The sequence below is a fragment of the Hyperoodon ampullatus genome, assembly GCF_949752795.1.
Source record: "Hyperoodon ampullatus genome assembly, chromosome: 8".
Taxonomy (NCBI): domain Eukaryota; kingdom Metazoa; phylum Chordata; class Mammalia; order Artiodactyla; family Ziphiidae; genus Hyperoodon; species Hyperoodon ampullatus.
The window spans coordinates 33,093,862-33,114,037 of record NC_136921.1 but is presented as its reverse complement, the minus strand read 5'-3'; the positions used below and the strand labels follow the sequence as shown (position 1 = coordinate 33,114,037).

The window sequence follows — 20,176 nt, the reverse complement described above, 5'->3', positions numbered from 1 at the left end:
AAACTTCCTCTTCTAAAATTTAGCCCACTAATGTCTCTCTCCTATGTTGGTCACATAATCCATTTATTTGCATGTCTAATTAACCATGCCCATAAACATTATGTATCTATATGTTACATTATGTATGTAAGGAATGTGTTTCTTAATGTGTACAGTATTTTTCATAGTATTCTAGGAAAATTAACACAAGAAGTGCTTTTAGATTATTGTGATGGTGATGGGTAGCTGATGGCACAATATGTTGCCCTGGAGAAATTCTTCTTTGGTCAATATTTTAGAAACTGGAGTTCTAATATAGACTTATCTTGAATTTCAAATCCCTGCATGAAAAGGAAGCTATATGCATATCTTATCTCCTTTAACCTTTTTACAAAAATAGGAGTGCTAAAGTTCTGATAACTTGGCATACACTTAGTGCTCTATAAACATTAACAATACTTTTAATTTTTATTGTTTGTAATATCTTATCTGTTTTTCTGACCACAAATAGTACATGTACATTCATAAAAATGGAAAATACAGGTAGATGAAATAAGAATATTAAAATTCTATGTAATCACCATTAACATGTTGCTGTATAAAATTCTGCATGTATTTTCACTTTATTTTTACAAAATGGATCATATTCTAAATACAATTTTCTAACCTGTTTTTTCCATTTACATATCATGAAAGTTAGAGATTCTTCCTAATCGGGCCTCCTCATTTTCATGGATGCGAAAATTAAACTCTAGTGAAATTATATGACTAAAGTGGTTTCCACTTAGGTAGCATCAAAGCCACATCTATAATTCCAAACTCTTAAATCCCATGCCACCACTTTATGCATTTTTTTTTTTTTTTCGGTACGCGGGCCTCTCACTGTTGTGGCCTCTCCCGTTGCAGAGCACAGGCTCTGGACGCGCAGGCTCAGCAGCCATGGGTCACGGGCCCAGCCACTCCGCGGCATGTGGGATCTTCCTGGACTGGGGCACGAACCCGTGTCCCCTGTACCGGCAGGCGGACTCTCAACCACTGTGCCACCAGGGAAGCCCCATTTTATGCATTTTATCTCTTATATACTATGACTAAAGTCTGACTCAATAAGTTGGAATTAGGGAGCATGAGAAACTCTTTATCTTTCCCTAATGTGTTTTATCTTGGCTGAATGTTTGCTGGGAAACACAGTGGGAAAGATTAACTAACTCAGAACTTATTAAAAATATTTTATAGAAGATAATTTGTGAATTTTGTTGGTTGGTTTTCAATCTTTAAAGCTTCAAATTGAGGCCTCTCTGCCAGAACAACCAGTTTTGCGGCATTAAATCTTGGTACATCCCAAACTGCTATAAATCTTAAAACTTTATTATCTAAGCCAGTGTCAATAGAAATGTGGTTAAATCTAAGTAAGAGTTTCCTGACTTTTAAGCTAGTGAGTTAAAAAAAAACATTTATACTGTGGTAATTTGAGTTAAAGACTTAAAAAAATGTTTCTATGAATCAGTCTTATCAATTACTATCAATTTTATTTGCTAAATTTAGTACTAGAGTGACATTATCTGTACATTCTTTGTATAAAAACATCTAACAGAGCATCTTTTTTGGGGTTTTGTGATATTGAGAGCTTTTTGGAATTTTATGAAAGTTCCACCCACAATCAAAACCAATGTTCTCTGATTGTTGATTAATTCTATCAGGTAGGTCAGAATTGATACTTTTTTGAATATATGCAAACTATCTTTCATTTAAAGTTTCTGTTTTAATAAATGCTAGAAAGGGTGTGGAGAAAGGGAACCCTCCTGCACTGTAAGTGGGAATGTAATTTGATACAGCCACTATGGAGAACAGTATGGAGATTCCTTAAAAAACTAAAAATAGAACTACCGTATGACCCAGTAATCCCACTACTGGGCATATACCCTGAGAAAACCATAATTCAAAAAGACACATGTACCACAATGTTCATTGCAGCACTATTTACAATAGCCAGGACATGGTTACAACCTAAATGTCCGACAGACAAATGGATTAAGAAGACGTGGCACATATATACAATGGAATATTACTCAGCCATAAAAAGGAACGAAATTGAGTTATTTGTAGTGAGGTGGATGGACCTAGAGTCTGTCATACAGAGTGAAGTAAGTCAGAAAGAGAAAACCAGATACCGTATGCTAATGCACATATATGGAATCTAGAAAAACGGTACTGATGAAGCAGTGGGAGGGCAACAATAAAGATGCAGATGTTGAGAACGGACTTGAGGACACGGGGGGAAGGGGAGGCTGGCACATAGTGAGAGAGTAGCAATGACATACATACACTACCAAATGTAAAACGGATGGCTGGTGGGAAGCTGCCGCATAGCATGGGGAGATCAGCTCAGTGCTTTGTGACCACCTAGAGGGGTGGGATAGGGAGTGTGGGAGGGAGGCGCAAGAGAGAGGGGATATGGGGATATGTGTGTGCATATAGCTGATTCACTTTGTTGTATGGCAGAAACTAACACAACATTGTGAAGCAATTATACTCCAATAAAGATGTATTTTAAAAAGTTTCTGTTTTGCCTTCCTCTGCTCCATCCATTTGTCTCTCATTTCTCTTCTTCTTTCTTTTCATCTTCCTCTTTACTCCCATCCTCTTAAAAATCCTGAGGATGTTTCCCCAAGTTTTTCTTTGCTATAAGAGATTTTGAAGTCAATCAATATGTTCAGATTATACAAATGGCATTCACTTATGTAGACATTTTATGATGCTAGTTAAAAGAAGGCCTGGATATCTAGAGAGCAAGCCAGAGACCTGGGAAGTGATTTATTTTCTCAAATGAAAAGAGTGGTTCCAAATGATGAGAAAAAAAATGTATTTACTCAACAATATTTATCACCATAAACTTAGTTACTGAATTTAACCTATAAATCAAGATAATAAACTCCAGGAGCAAAGACTTAATACTTATAAGTCATAACTTCCTTTAGCTCTTTTTTATATTGTGAGTCAAAAATTCCTAACAAATTCATTTGGTTTTAGGCACACGTTTGTCTCTCTTATCCAGAGAGTGAAATGCAGGGGAGATAGTTGACCAATGCTTGTTGACCTGTTTATATTTGGGGAGGACAGGAAAAGAATGTTTCTGGTACTTTTTACTTGTCAGCATTTCTCAACCAATGTAAAAAAATGTCCAGAACTGGCAAGAACTTTATGTGATCTGACTGCATTTAAATAATGTTGAGAAATAACAAAAACACAAGAAATGGATTCCTCAGGGTTTTAAAGACAACTTCATTGCTGTAACATGATTCTCTTAGATGAGTACAGAAACTGGGCTCTACACATGTGCCAGATAAAACCTAAAGACCCTGGGTTTTAGTCATGGTGTATCACCCTTGCTGCCTTCAACAGGTCTTGATGTGACCAAGTAAGTGCAATTATTTAGCTTCCTACTCATGGATGAAGTTCTGGGCCAGAGAGTTTCCACTTGGAGCATAATCCATGAAATAGAGCCTGCTAACGAAAGCTGCTAAATGTAACCAGCTGCTTCTAAATTATTTTCTCCTAAAGCATGCTTGAATAATACAGTTCACTGAGCCAAAGTTTCCTGCCATGGCCTCCCTCTATCTCATTTAGTTTTTCTACAACCAAGTAACCTATTAGAAAATTGTGCCCAGGAGAAGGCAGAGCCAATGATCCATATTTTAGATTCTGGTTGGTAATGGTTCAGTGTGGTGTGTGGTCAGAATTGTAGGTGATGAGGAATAACCAGAATCTTTCTCTCTTGCCTCAGCCAGACAATGACACATTTACCAGTTCATCCCTTTTACTCTTGGAAAGAAGCAAAATTGGTTATGTGTTTTGTCCAGATTACACTCAGAGAAGAACAAAAAAGTATGGCCATATCAATGATATGCTTTTTAAGATGGTGAATGCCACCCGAATCCATTGGCATGACCATATATTTGTGTGTGTGTGTACGGTAAACATAAACATAACATAAAATTTACCATTTTAAACATTTTAAAGTGTACGATTCAGGTATTTATACATTCACTATGTTGCACAACTATCACTACTGTCTAGTTCAAGAACATTTTCATCACCCCCAAAAGAAATCCTATACCCATCAAGCAGTCATTCTTCATTTCCTGATTCTCCCCCCTGTCCCTGGCCATCCATAGACTGTTTTCTGTCTCTGTGGACTTGCCTATTCTGGATATTTCATACAAATAGAATTATATAACATATGGCCTTTTGTGTATGATTTCTTTTACTCAGCATGATGGTTTCAAGGTTCATCCATATTGTAGCAAGCATCAGTACTTCATTCCTTTTTATGGCTGAATAATATTCAATTGTATGGATATACCTCATTTTGTTTATCCATTCATCAGTTGATGAACACTTGGGTTGTTTCCATCTTTTGGCTATCGTCATTAGTATTGCTATAAGACCATGATTTTTTTTTTTTTTACTTAAATAAAATCTGATTTACTGATTTGTATTTTTGGGTACCCAAGCCCCACCAGGAAGTTTGGTGGGGCTGGGTTTCAAGTTGCAAACTAGCAGGAAATTAGAGTCACAAGCCCTGTTAATTTAATAGGGCTTGGGAAGATGGGGAATGATGGTGAAGGCATGAGAAGAGAATTAAACTAGAGTTAAGGACTTTTGGGCTCTCATCTTGGTTCTGCCACTAACAGGATGTGCATGTAATTTTGGGTAGATCAGTCTGCCTCCCCGGGCCTTTGTTTACCATCTATAAAATGGGAGAGCAGAACTCACATTTCCTCTAGGATTCAGTGCCTGCAACATGCTGTGCAAACCCATGGTGTTCCTCATCATCTAACACACCTTTCTCCACCATCGTAGTTGCTATCACTCACACTGCAAAGGACTAAAGATGCTCCTTTTCTGTCTTCAAGGTGTGAATATAACAGTTTCCTTTGAACTGGATGTGTGGAGGAAGTCATGGCCTGAAATCATAAATGCTGCAGTGGCAGCAGGGCTTGAAATAACACAGCTCAAAATATGAAAACAGTGATTGTCTCTGTCACCAAGGATCTGAAATAAGTGCTTCAGGCTGAGATTACCCAGCCACAAATATCATGGGAGAAATGGGTTCCATTAAATATTTGACAGTTCCAATGTCCACTATTTATAGCTAGCAACTATTTGGGTGTCGGGTGGATTATTCAGCATTAAAGACAATTTTGAGTCATACTCCAAGGTTTCTTCTTCTTTCACTGAAGCAAGTAAACAGTGACTTGTGCAGTTTCTTCTTTCGTAAAATGGAACTGATACTGGGCCATCTCAACTTGTCCTAAATGGGAATCAGGCAGGCTCTTGAGTACCATTCAGGTGAAGAGAGCTGGGGTGCAGCGTCACAGGTTAAATATTGGACTATTTATCCATCCCTTTCTGTCTATTTGTCCTTGATGATGAAGGAATAAGGCCTAGATGTGTGACCCTGTGCAAGCCAATTTACTTCTCAGCATCGGTTATCCAATCTATAATAGTATCACCTATTGATATTTTGAAAACATCTATTCTTGGTTTTTGATAAAGTCACTTACCTAAAATATTCATGGCTGGCTGTGTTGCAACAGGGGTGAAGGATTAAGGATAAAACACAATTAACCTGGGGCTTCCCTGGTGGCGCAGTGGTTGAGAGTCCGCCTGCTGATGCAGGGGACACGGGTTCGTGCCCCGGTCCGGGAGGATCCCACATGCCACGGAGCGGCTGGGCCCGTGAGCCATGGCCGCGGAGCCTGCGCTTCCGGAGCCTGTGCTCCGCAATGGGAGAGGCCACAACAATGTAGAGGCCCGCGTACCACAAAAAAACAAAAACACAATTAACTTTAATTGTACTTTTTAGGTGTGAGAAGCTAAGAAGATTGAAAGATAATCAGTGATGATAATGGCTGAAACCAGAAATATGAGATCATTATCCATAAATGGAGGTAAGATATTCAAAAGCACTCAATCACACAAAGTAAGGTGCTTGGGTAATTAGAACATAGATTTCCCCTTCACATTATTTTGTGACGGCTGTAATCACAGTTGACTTTGTCATTTATTCATTGAAAAATATTTGTCTTCATCTCTGCATAAGTAAAGCTGTGATAGGTGAGGATTAACTTTCAGCTGAATCAGCCCCTGCATTTCATTTTGTCATCCAGACCACCAAATAAAGCTTTGCTTCCCTGACAACAGTTTCCACTTTCCCCCCAGCGAGGGGACAATGTAGACTAAAAAGCCAGCAGGAATCTACTCTATTTCCCCGCTAAGGGACTGGCAGAAATGTCCACAGCTCAGAACCATCCATTTTTACCTGACTTTATGATGTAGATTACAGTTTCCTAGGGACTGAAAATTCACCTACCACATTTATTTAAGTAAGTTCTTGCCCAGCCCATATTTTCACCCTTTAATGGTAATGAAGCTAAAATTTCTTTCCAGTCACTTTGCATATCATTTCCTTTCTCTTTAACTCTCTTTCGCAGTGAGATGATTGTTAGATCCTTCTTTAGCAATCACTTTGGTAGATGATTTTCTTTTTCCTTTGAAGTCGATTTTGAAAGGAGATGTACTGTGATGAGCTAATTAGCATAAAAACACAGAGTATATAACCTTAATTAGGCATGATTATAGGCTCAACGTAACGGGATGTCCTGAAACTGCACGCTATGCAAATATTAAACTTTTCATTCTACCCGTTACGTCTGAAACCATCAAGCAAAGGATGTTTTGCAGCATGTACCACAGTCAATGCCAGGTGCAAATCTTTCAACAAAAGGTGTTTTTCTTTTTTTTTTTTTTTTTTTGGTTGGGGGGTGGTGGTGGTGTACCAGTTGGGGAAAGGATAATAGGAGAAGGTTCAGAAAAAATAAAAACCTTTAAAAGTTCAGTTAAGCTCAAGATGAGCTTTACAAATTCAGAGGAGTTTTACAATTAAGTAAAACAACACAGTTACCCTACCCGACCCATATCTCCTCTGGAATTCTGAAGGCACTTCACTCTAGGCATCATTGTGAATTATGCAAATCTTGAGAGATCTTTCAAATCCAGTAACCACTAAGAGTACTACAAAACCAGTCTGGGGTTTAGTCAAACTAGTAGGATATAGGAAGATGGTGAGGAAATGAAATCACAGTGAATCCCCGAACCCTAATTTTAGCCAATTATTTTCATTTCCTTTACCACCAACCTTTCTTTTCTAATTGGAGTGGTAAAAGTAAATAACAAAATTGATTTTCCCCTTCCTACCCTGAAATGAAAACATCCAAGGATGCGGTATGCTTAGACATTTAAATATTCAACCACTGAATAATTGAGAGCTCACAATGGAGAAATCTTAGATTATGTCTAGTGTTGTGAGTTTTCAGACTCAATCAGATAGCAAATAATAAGCTATTTGGTTCCAGGTACCGATGGAGACACTGACAGCAGCAGAAATTCAATAAATGTGTGAGTTTTAGCAAAGAAAGTAGCTGATGTTAGTCTAATATACCATCCATTCACTAGCGCTGATAATGAAAGAAGGCTTTATATAACAGCTGAATTTTGAAATCCATAGTTTTCTCTGTATTTAATAGATGAGTTAACGTTTACTGGGCACGTACTATATTCTAGGTCCAGTTTTCAACAATTTATTGGCATAGTTGAATGCCAATAACCATCATTACAATAACCCTATAAGAAGGTTATATAACTAGCCATATTTTACAGATGAGATAGCTGGGGATCAGAGAAGTTAGAAAACCTCACCCAGGACACATCTAGTAAGCAGCGGAGTCAGGATTTGAACTCAAGTCTGTCTGACTCCAGCCATGCTCTTAAGCACTGTGCTGGACTCCTTGGTGTCTGTCAGTCCTCTGATGGAAGCCTTACTCATTCGTAGTTCTCCCAGAGCTGGAAATGAGATGCAAGAGACAGAAAAAGTGTTGAGAACAAAACTGAAATGCAGAAATCCTCCACCATCTGTTATGTACAAAGGAGGTCCTAATTAGTTGCTAAGTGTGGCGTGAGGGTGCAAGATGGAATTATCAATAGAATTTGAAATAAGGGAGACAGAATTGCACACAACTGTAATAAATACAAACCGGTATGACATGACATATTATTACTGCACATGACATAATAGGGGAAAAGAAGTACTGGGTGGGATGAGACCAGGATTTAAATCCAGTTTTCACCGCATAATAGCTGAGGGACTGGGTCAATCAGAGACTCTACAGGAAACAGGTGGTTCAAATAAGAGACTCAGCGAAAGGACTACAGTTGACCCTTGAACAATGCAGGAGTTTGGGAAGATCTACAAATAATTTAGAGTCAACATTTGGTATCCATGGTTCCTCCATATCTGTGGTTCGGCTTCTGTGGATTCAACCAACTGAGCATGGTGTGGTACTGTAGTATTTATGATTGAAAAAATCTTCTTATAAATGGACCATGCAGTTCAAACCCCTATCATTCAGGGGTCAACTGTATTTTAGAGGTCTTAAGGAGGGCAGGGGCAGACGATATTAATGCACTCTGACTCTAGCAACAGTGGAAGCGGATACCACTTACAGGACTGAAAAATCAGGGGAAGAAATAGTGAGAATTGGCATCATAGAAGTGGGGGTACCCGACAGGACCCATAGTTGTACGGAGCTACTGTCACTACCAGAGACAGGGTCTGAATCTGGGCAAGAGCGGGGAAGAAATACCCCGACCTCCATCCTCATGCTCTCTGATCTTCTGCTGGTGCCTCAAATCAGCTAATCCCTCCAGGAAGCTAGCCTGCCTGAGAACCCAGTCCTCTGTGGGAGTCTGTCTCCCACGTGGAGAACGGCTGTGAGGGAAGGGGATGGAGAATAACCTTGAAAAAGTCACCTCCTCTCTCTAAATTTCAGTTTGCTTATCTGTGCTAGAGTGCCTACCATATTAATAGCGGCCTTATAATTTCTACTTTCAACTTTTGATTTTGAAAATTTTCAGTTTTACAAAGAATTTATAAGAAAAGTATATGCACACAGTGATATAACCTTCACCTAGATTCCCCAGTTGTTAACATTTTGTCACTGTTGTTCTATTATTATTATTCTTTCTCTTTGCTGACACAAACATATACACATATTTTTGCTGAACCATTTGCGAGTTATTTGCCAACATCCTGAGACTTTATCCCTAAATATTTAAGCAAATATCACCCCCAAACAAAGACATTTCCCTACATAACCCCAATAAGATGATAACACTCAGCAAATTTAAACTTAATGCAATGCTATTATCAAATATAGTCTGTATTCAAATTTGCCCAAGTATCTCAACAATACGCTTTATAGTTGATTTTTTTCAATCAAGGATTACACATTGGATTTTGTTGTCATGCCTCCTTAATCACCTTTAATCTACAACAGTTTTTCAGGTTTTTTATTTTTTAATCTTTCATGATATTAAGGCCAGTTTTGAAGGCCAGTTGTTTTGCAGAATGTTCCCACTATGGACTTTTCTAGTTGTTTTTTTCATAATTAGATTCAGTTTAGGCAATTTTGGCAATAATACTACAGAGGTGTGTTCTTCTCAGTGTATTGCATCTGGGCTTGATGTCAGAATACCCATCATAGGTGATCTTCAGTTTGATCACTTGGTTAAGGCAGTATATGCTAGATTTATCCATTATTTTCTCCCCTTTGTAATTATCAAGTCATCTATGGGATGATATATGTGAATATATCTTTTTCACCAACTTTCTTTCACCCAGTGGTTTTTACGACTGTTGTTCGGCAGAAATAGTTTCATAAATGTATAATTAGGGGAGCTGGTAAGAGTTCTTTACAAGTTTCTACTACGACCCTCATCTCTTTTTATGTTAAACTGTTTTCATTCATTTATCTATTAAAATGTTTATAGTGTGCTCATCATGGGCCTTGGCACTGTGAAATTTTTACCTGTGGCTTCATGGTTGCCTAAGCTAATATCTCTAGCTTGGTTCTTTCTCCTGTGCTCCAGATCCACATTGGCAATTGCTTTTGAGGGTCTCCATGTCACCATCTATGGATACCTTAAAGTCAACATGCCCGAATGGAACTCATCATCTTCACTTCCCGATCTGCTCTTCTTCTATTTTCTATTCCAGTAAATTACACTTCTCTATTCTCAGTGACTCTGTAATAAAAAGGACTCCTAGTTACTGAGTAGCCAGTCTCTGTAATAGGTCTTTTATATACGTTACATGCATTATCTCATGAAATCCTTGCAATAGAATTGCAGCTATTTTCTGAAGGTCATTGGGCCCTTAGCCCCAGATAAACAGCTAGCAAGTCTTCATGCTAGGATTCAAATCCAGTTCTCTTTGGCTTCAAAGCCTTTGCTTTAGTATAGTGATTAACAGCATCATTGGCTTCAAATCCTGGCTCTCCTACCAATGATGGGGGATTGGATAAGCCTCCTTAACTCTCAGTGCTTTGGTTTTCTCCTCTATAAATTGGGAAAGCCAATAATCCCTGCCTTGTAGGATGGTTTGGAGACTTGAATCATATAAAACTTGACAAACATTTGAACAATTCCTGGCAGCACCGAGCCATAAATCTGGTGTCACCCTAAACTCCTCCATCCACTCACTGCTTGAGGATTAGTTCCCTTAGGGACCTTGTCACCACTGCTGTCATTGCCTTAGTTTAGACCTGGAGTTGGCAAACTATGGCCGGGAGGCCAAACCTAGCCTCCACCTGTTTTTGTAAATTTTTTTTTTAATTGAGGTATGATTGACATTAAAAAAAAGGTTTTATTGGAACACAGCTATGCCCATTCATTTACATATTCTTTGTGATTGCTTTCACCTTACCACAGCAGCGTTGAGTAGTGGCAACAGAGACCACTCTGTCTGGCCTGCAAAGCCCAATATATTTATGGTCTGACTCTTTACAGAAAACAGTTTGCCAATTCCTGGTTGCCCGTGGTATTGCAATAGTCTCTTTCCTGGTTTTCCTGGTTATATCTTCTTCCTCCTTGAACTCATCCTCACCACCCCTCCTCCTGTGCTGGGGGAATTTCCCTAAAATGTGCACTTAATCATGCCTATTTGCTCCTCATGGTGCATTGAAGACTAAGAACCTAGTGTTCCACGTACTGGTGAGCCCCATACCAGGCTTGTTCTCTGGCTGTAATGAATGCTTTATGCCCTTTCTAGCCTGGCACACGTTGTTTTTCTGGTCTGAATGCCCGCCTCTTGCCCCTCGTCCTTAACAATAAGTTCAGCGTTTACTTCTCTGAGAAGCGTTTTCTGACTTCCACAGCCTGAACCAATGGCTTCTGCCCCTTTATGGCTTTGGCAATACTTCAACCTCAGCATTTATCCACAATTTCATGATCATGGGTTTAAATGTCTGCCTTGTGACTGCTGTGGCTTCCTCTCAAGATTAGGAACATACATTTTTCACTTTTGTATCTCCAATGCCCAGACTGGGATGTGGCCCTTAGTAAGCGTCCTTTAAGTTGTTACTGCCTGCTGGCATTTCAGGTGGGGTTTGAAGGCTTACATAAGGAGTTTGAGGAGTATGGGAAAGAGGCAGGTCAGGAGAGAGGTGACACCTTAGCTAACACCTGGAGGATAAAACAAGACAATGGGAGGGAGAAGGCAGTAGGAACAGTGTTGGTTAAGCTGATGAAACCTGAAAGAGGTGTGTTGGAGAGATGATGAGCAGAGGAAGGGGGCATGTGAGGGGATGCTGGAAGATAGTCTAAGAAGAGAGGCATCAAGCCCATACTCTACACAGCCTCCTTTGCTGTGCTGGGGAGTCTGGGCAAGGGAAACCATGAAGGGCTGCAGGAAGCAAACACCATACTGTCTGCTCATGTGTCGGTCTTCTGGAAGTCCTTTGAGGCATTGACTACGTTTTTGTTTTGTCGTCATTCAGTCCTACATGCACACAATTTCTGGCATATCATAGGCTCTCAATAAATGTGTCTTTCATCGTTGAAATATAAGAAAACTCCTCAGTTTTAAGAGTGGGGTAGTCTCCAGTGCTTAGTATTTTCTTACAGGATGAACTTTGCTCTGTCTGCGACTTTCATAAATTTAAGAACTTCAGTCATATTTCACCTCAGTCTTTGGATTTTCTGCTTGAAAACTTCCCATTAGGAAAAAAAAGTCTATTCTCTGATGGAAGGTTTGAATTTCTTGGATCATTTTCACTGACTTTTTCTTCTTCAATTCTGTTTTGTCTTTGTTGAGTTAAGGTATTCAAGAGCACCAGAACTCTTTCCTCATCTGCAAAAACAGAGGCAGATCAATTTATTTCTTGTGATTTTGGTATTTTCTCTTAACAAAAATCTTAAATGGAACTAGGAGAAATAAACTCTGATTTGCAAAGCATGGCAAAGATGGTGCCTCACAGGTGGAATGTAAAGCTTTTATTAATGATGCCCAGACTAATTCTGTCTTTAGCACAAGGGCTCAGAGAGCCAGCAACTTAGCAGTTTTGTGGGGGGTGGGTGTCAATGAAATAAATTGGGTCACAAAATATGCCTAGGCAATTGGATAAAACTGGGACTTAGTGGGACTCCTGCACTCCAGGAAATTCTCCAAGTCTCCACTTATCCTCAAAATGAACAAGAAGCTTCAGTTTCAAATTGAGTGCATTTTCCATCCATGGATTGGCTTGTTTTGTTCAGTTTTACTTTGAGTATTTGAGGTTATCTTTTCGACGTAACAGCTAAACCCACGGCTTCCTTTCTCGTAAAACCAAAACAAAAAGGCTAGAAATTCAGGTGCCTTCTGTGTGTGCACATGTGTAGTACATACCTGGGATCAAAGCCAGCTATATAAAGTCCTTGATTCTGTGTGGGTTCAAACACATTTCAAAGCTTCAGGATCCTGAAAGTTTTTGCTCTGCTTCCTGAAGACCTGAACCCATGGCTTGCTTTGGATTCCAGAGTCATGGGACTCGGCTGGACCTGGCTTCTAGGACCTGGCCCTGTACTGCCCTGTTTTCTCTTCTCTTCATCCCCGTTTTCTCTAAAGGTGAGTGAGGCTATTGGAGCATGGGGGTGGAGGAGGTGTTTCTCCCACCTGGGTTTCATTCCTTTTAGCAGTCAAGAGTAGTGATTTATAGCAAATCCAGAAGCTAAAGGTGAGACTCCAATCTCCTGGCGTGGGCAGCTCTGTATTCCAAGGCAGGCAGGGGACAGCTGGCAGCAGCAAATCAGCAGAGACACAGCTCTTAGCAGTTTGCTGGGCATGGAGTGGGAGCTTAATGAATACATGTGAGTTCGTCTGGGAGACATGAGCAACTTCAGACACTTCTATAAGATTAGAAGAAAATACTGCAAAGTTAAGTGATTTAAGAGAGAAAAGATACCCACCATCCTAAATCCATTTGGGCTTGGAATCAGGGTTAGCTCAACATTTCCCTTTTTAGAGAACACTGATTTAGGCAAATTATGGGAAGTTTCTTTCCTACCCAATTCAAGGTTTTAAGGTCCTCTGATTTACTTTTATAAACGGATTAGCCTGCTTGTTTAAACTTTCAGCATTCTTTACTCAATGCAGGGTTTTAAGGTCCTCTTAATCAACTCTATAGTTAGTTAATTATTTAAAATAATGAAAGCAATTTGAAGTAGTAAAACAAACAAACAAACAAAAAAATGAAAAAAAAAGAAAGGCAGAAAGAATGAATGAAAGAAAGAACAAAAAAAATGAAAGAAAGAAAGAGCCATAGGTCTGTTTGGCATAAGATACTTAATTGCGGCCTGACTTACCTCTGGACTTTAGGTGCAGATTCCCCAGTTTTCAGATGACATAAAGCACTTTAGAGGTTGATACCTGGTCTGTTACAATGGTGTAAAATGGTGACCGTTTTACCAGAAGGTGAATTTCAACCTTCTCTCCCTCTAGACCCTCTCGGTTGAAAAACCATGTGGTTTATACAAAGTAGGTGCTCAAAAGATATTTGATTATTAATTTTCACTGTATAAGAAATATTCATACACATTTTCTTATTTTACATGTTTTGAACATGTAAAGTTAAATACCAGAGAAATAATCAAATTTACTTTTAAGAAAATTTATCTCAACCTGTAACTGGGATCCTCCCATGGTGGATATTGGAAAATTGTGTAACCAGATTTAGTGGTGATAATTGAGAGCTTGCCTCAGGGGAGGGCAGGAAACTTGGTCTTCTTTAAGCTTAGAGTCAACACAACAAATGGGCAGGATATAATGATTAATGCACAAAAACCTTTAATACAGGGCCGAATTTGATTAAGTACTGCAGTGGAGTTATAATAGTACAAAGGATGCTCAGAGGGCATCTCTGATAGACAGAAATGAGGGTTGGGAAAGAAAACTACTGTCTAGCCAACCAGGGCTGCTGGATTAACCATGGCAATGGCTGCTGCCATATTGTTCTCTCTTCTGAGGACACAGGTTGTCTACTACAGGTGCTTGGGGGAAAGGACTAATGTTTTCAGAATAAAGAGATTTATACACAGGAAGAGGTGTCCTGGAAGCTCAGATTGGAGTGGTAAGCTGGGATCAGATTATGGAGACAGTTAATGTTATTTGTTTTTGTAATCAGTGGTATATAAGGCATGAAAGGGTTTGAACAGAATGAGTGACATGGTTCAATCCAAGTTTTGAGTGTCACTTGTGTGATTGATTGACTAGAGAGGGGCCCAGTTAGTTACAGGAAAGTAATTTGTCATGAAGCCACCATTTTTTAGATGACGTGAGCTCTTTTGTATGGAGAGCTGGCTTCCCTTCTCCTGTAGAAGCCAGAGGGAAAAGAACAAAGAAACACAAGGTGTTCAACTGAAGGAGAGAGGGCGGTGGAAGAGATGATGACAGTGGCAGGGGAAGCCCATAGAAGTGAACAGCAGGGTTGCCTCAGCCTACAGAGGAAATGACCTGGTGCCCTCGGCTCAGTGGCTCCCTTCATCAAGCAGCATCTCTCATTCTCTGGTAATAATGCAGGGAAGGGGGCGGCCGGCACCGTAAGCCAAGGCTCAGCTCCTTGGGGGCGGTTGAGGTCCAGGGCCAGATCAATGTGGGTAGAGGTTATTAAGGTATACTTTGAGGGATAAAGCAAGACTCTATACCTCAGCCTCTACACGTTCCCCTACTACTCTTATAGGTCCTACAGCTCTATCATAACCTTAGAATACCAGAGTGGGAAGTCACTCTGATGTCATCTGATCTAATCCCCTCTTTTGCATGTGAGGGAAAAATGAAGCCCACGGGGGAGGCATGGCTTTCCCCAAATCACCTATTTCATGGTAGAGCCAACCCTTCTGTTTGTCATATCAGTGTTCTTCATGCCACAACCAACTGCCTTCAAGGCACTGTTTTCCAATAAGGAAGCACCTTCATGGAGAGTAACTGGAAGACAGTGGCGAGACGGAGGGGGTGTTGGAGTGGGTGGAGAAGGAAAGGGGTAGGGGAGGGTGATAGGCTTGTTGATGGGGGGAGAGAAAGGCTGACAGGTGAAACTGGAGGGGGCCATCAAAGATCAACTTTGCCCGGCCCGAGGGTTTTGCCTGGACCTGGTCATGGGCGAGCATGAGTTCATTGAGTTCCCTTTGGTTTTCCTGCTTTAGGGGTGCACGTGGCCCAGCCCGCAGTGGTGCTGGCCAGCAGTCGGGGTGTTGCCAGCTTTGTCTGTGAATATGGGTCGTCAGGCAAAGCCGCCGAGGTCCGGGTGACGGTGTTGCGGAAGGCAGGCGGCCAGCTGAACGAAGTCTGCGCTGCGACCTACATGGTGGAGGATGAGCTGACCTTCCTGGAGGATTCCACTTGCACTGGCACCTCCAGTGGGAACAAAGTGAACCTCACCATCCAAGGGCTGAGGGCCACAGACTCCGGGCTCTACATCTGCAAGGTGGAGCTCATGTACCCGCCGCCCTACTATGTGGGCATGGGCAATGGAACCCAAATTTACGTCATTGGTGAGCATGACTGACGACGCCTTTTGCATTGCTGTCTCTTCTTTGTGTGCAAACAGTTTTGCTCCTTGATTTCAGGTCGTTCATGTTTAGGATTGTGGGAATTCTCTTTAAGAGTTCTCTGGCATACTGCATGGTAGTCCTACTCAGGATGGGTGGCGAGGCAAACGGCATTCTGTTTATAAAATAAAATGAGCTGGAGAAGGTATTTTTCCTCCCGGCGGGTTGGGGCACTCACACTGGAGTGATACCCAGCATGAAATTTGGCCTTGGCCTTTGATCTGAAACTCCTGGCCAAGTAGCCCCAATGGTCAGACTTACCCGGGGTCCAGCGATTCCAATTAGGGGTGGACATCAAGGTCTGGAAGCTTGAACTTTTTCCTTCTCTTACCAATGGGGGGAGTACTGCCCTAGAATTTAGAAAGCATCTCAGGGAAGCTCTGCTTTGTTCTCTGTTGCAGATCCAGAACCATGCCCGGATTCTGATTTCCTCCTCTGGATCCTGGCAGCAGTTAGTTCAGGGTTGTTTTTCTACAGCTTCCTCATCACAGCTGTTTCTTTGAGCAAAATGGTGAGTGCAGTGCCGACAACGCACCATCCTTGGTCAGAATACCTTTAGTGATAACAACTGGGCAAATGATGCTGTGGAGTCGAGTTTTCTTGAGATGAAGCAATAAATGAAGAAGAGGAAGGACAGTGGTAAAGAACACACTAGAACCCTTGGCATTGGCCTGTGAGGTTTCAGGATGACTAATATTTTATATGAGTGTGTTTGACATTGAATGTTTGTGTGCTTTTGCACAGGGTTTCATTTTGAGTAGCTGAACAACACGGAGCAGCTGTTTTGCTCTTTATCTTCATGACAATTGTACTTAAGTTAATAACCCTGAAACATAAGATTAGGTTGGGCAAAATGCTGCTGGAGAAGACCACAGGGGTGGTTAATGTCCCTCTACTTTACCTGGAAGGCATCTCTCTGTGCGTCCCTACTTGAGCCTTACTTGACCAAGCTGTAGGAGTCCATGTAACACATGCCCAGGGCTCCCTGTTACCCAGTCTGCTCGACTGGCAAGCCTTATGCTCTTCTCCAGCCCAGTAAATTAGAACCCAGCTTTCATTTACTACAGTTGTTGTAGAAGAAGCAGAGGTATGGAATCCGGACTTCTGTCGAGATTTCTGACAGTAGCTTGCAACCTCCTTTGCCTGAGGCTGGCTTTGCCATTCATGAACCTCTCCCTCCCCTTCTCTTCCACTCCCTTACTCCCTCCTCCTCTCCCTCCCACACCCCTATACTCTATTCCAAGATCCTCTACTCAATCTGTTCTGTTGCTGTGGCTTCTTTCTACCTCATTTGCGACAAAGTGCCACACTAACTAGTAGACTAGACCTCAATTTACTGAGGTGATAAAAACTGGGAACTAATGTGGACCGAGAAAAAAGTAATAAAGAGTATGTGAGGAGTAGAGATGAGACATACTGCTCGCAAAGAGAATAATTGAAGTTTATTATCTTATCAAGCTCATCCCCTCACAAACAAGATCCAGTCAATTATCACAGGCATTTTGGGTATTCTTTCTAAAGCTTTCTTGACATTTCTTTCTGCTATCTCCCAGTCAGGGAAAATGATTTCTATCTTAAGTCAGTAGCACAGAGTTATTTACCTGAAATTAATTTTAATAGCTGAATCAAGAAAATCTCCTGGGGCTTATAATTCTGTATGTTGTGAACATCTATTTTTCAGTGGGGTAGGGACCCAATATTTGTTGAATCCTATTATAGTTAGAAGCAGCTTCTGTATTCCTCAATACTAATTACTGTTTCTTTTTATGTTTGGCAGCTAAAGAAAAGAAGCCCTCTTACTACAGGGGTCTATGTGAAAATGCCCCCAACAGAGCCAGAATGTGAAAAGCAATTTCAGCCTTATTTCATTCCCATCAATTGAGAGACCATTATGAAGAAAAAAGACTATTTTCCAATTTGTAAGAGCTGAGGCAATTCTAACTTTTTGCTATCCAGCTATTTTTGTTTGTTTGTATATTTTGGGGGATTCATCTCTCTTTGATATAAAGCAGGATGCAGAACCCAAATTAAGCGTACTACAATTTAAAACAAAGGAGCAGAAAAACAGAGCCGGGCTAGTTCTGTCACATCTGATCCAATTTTAGTAAAAGCATCACTTGGGAGCAATATGGGGATGCAGCATTACAATGTGGAGTCAAGGACATAAGTTAGGGAATGGTACAGTCCCAAGAAAGCAAAGGAAGAAGTAAGAGCGAGGATAGTGTTGTATACATCTTGTATTTACCTGTGAGAAGTTTATAGCTGAAATGATGTTTTCAAGTAAAATTTTTATGCTGTATTATTTTTCTTAACAAATATATAATTACATAAAGACTTAAAAAATACTCACATGGCTATATTTTAGCCAGTGATTCCAAAGGTTGTATTGTAACAATATGTATTTTTTATTTGATAGTATTGTGCATGGGGGTCACATGTGCTTTTGTGTATTTGCTGGTAGTTTGAGTATAAACACTATATGGCAGTGTCTTCCCACCATGGGTTCAGGGGAAGTTTTGTGGAGAGACTCAGGACACTAATACACCAGGTAGAGTACAAGGTCACTTGCCAACTGGCCTGGAAACTGGATAAGGTCATAACTGATTCTTGCAGACATGTTGGGCTGAATTGGTGTTGGCATGGGCTTTGGGCTTTTATGCCAACTCCTTCCACTGGTTTGCAAGGAAGCCAAAGCTGGTGGTATCTGAGTTAACTTGATAGAGCACCATCATCGTCGAGAAAATGGCTCATTTTAGGAGTCTTGTGGGTATAAACCTCAAGGAAGCTCCAGTTCCATGGGGGCTCCAATTCCTTACACATGGTTAATGCCACAGACAGAAAAAAGCAGCAGATGGCAGAATAGGATGCGAAGGTCTCTGAAAACTAACACTGTTGGTGTTTTTTAACTTGATATTTTCTGTGAAAATGCAACAACATGTATAATATTTTTAATTAAATAAAAATCTGTGGTGGTCGTTTTCCAGAGTTGTTTTTGACGTTCCTTATATGTGAGTATTGTGTTTGAGTTTATTTTTGATTGATTCATTTAGCAGTTGGTTGAGCCTCCAATATTAGGAATACTGAGAACAAATCGAAAAAACCCAAAAGGGCAAATAATGCTTCATGAATCAGCCCTTTACCTGCAAGCCATTCTTGGAAGGAATTCATCCTCTGTCCTTTTGATTGCTTCCCCACTGTTTGGGATATGAAGCGATCTACCAGCTACAGCAGCCCTTGATTTATTTATTTATTTTTGCTGTGCTGGGTCTTCGCTTCTGTGCGAGGGCTTTCTCTAGTTGTGGCAAGTGGGGGCCACTCTTCATCGCGGTGCGCAGGCCTCTCACCATTGCGGCCTCTCTTGTTGCAGGAGCACAGGCTCCAGACGTGCAGGCTCAGCAGTTGTGGCTCACGGGCCTAGTTGCTCCGCGGCATGTGGGATCCTCCCAGACCAGGGCTCGAACCCGTGTCCCCTGCGTCAGCAGGCAGATTCTCAACCACTGCGCCACCAGGGAAGCCCAGCAGCCCTTGATAAATCACACAGCGTTCTCTTTAGCACAGGTTCTTTACCCCCTCTTTCTTACCCAGACCTTTCCCAGCTCTACTCCAGCACTGATTACAGTTGCCATGGCAACTCCAGTGTTGTCAACCGTGGTCCTTGCAGCCATTTTGCTCTGCTTCAGTGGTAAACGGAGCTTTCCCTTGCAGCTTCCAGAGGGACTCTTTCACAAATGTGAGGAACACATCCCCTCTGTGATTCTTGGTTAACCAGTATGTAGCCTCAGCCTGCTTGGTTTCCACTTAAGTTTCCTCATTCTTGACCTCCACATCCTGTTGTTGTTTTCTGCAACGATTCTCAGGGTGGCCAGGGATCACCTATAATTGAATCAACTGGATCACTTCCTAAAAATGCTGATTCAAGCGCTTAACCTCAGATGCACTGAATCAGAACCTTTGGGCGATGGGGCCAGGAGTTTGCTCTCCCAACAGCCTCCTCAGTGCTTCTTAGACCCCTCAGGTTTTGAGGATTGATGTTTAGGCAGCTCTCTCTCTCTTGCTCACTAAAACTCTCTCTTTTTTTTGCAAGCAAGTGCTAACAAACAAATGAGAGAGCACATAGTGAGCATTCCAGAAAGATGTGTTAAATAAAAAGGAATAGGTCTTCCAAATATGGTAGTGGCACTTACCTAGAATAAATTCCTACTATGCAGAAGACTGTTTC

The 20,176-nt window shown here is 41.0% G+C and overlaps 1 protein-coding gene across 2 annotated transcripts; it reads left to right on the top strand.

Moving 5' to 3' along the window:
• Window positions 1–12,870: 12,870 nt before the first annotated feature.
• Window positions 12,871–17,839, top strand: CTLA4 (cytotoxic T-lymphocyte associated protein 4; the record flags this gene model as incomplete). Of its 2 annotated transcripts, XM_079709919.1 has the most annotated exons (4): window positions 12,871–12,979; window positions 15,553–15,900; window positions 16,359–16,468; window positions 17,735–17,839. In XM_079709919.1, the coding sequence occupies 4 exons, from the start codon at window positions 12,871–12,873 to the stop codon at window positions 17,837–17,839; spliced, it is 672 nt and encodes a 223-aa protein (XP_079566045.1). The 2 variants fall into 2 exon arrangements, with proteins under 2 accessions (XP_079566045.1, XP_079566046.1); XM_079709920.1 differs by lacking the exon at window positions 16,359–16,468 and having other exon boundaries at window positions 17,735–17,802.
• Between the last annotated feature and the right edge of the window lie 2,337 nt (window positions 17,840–20,176).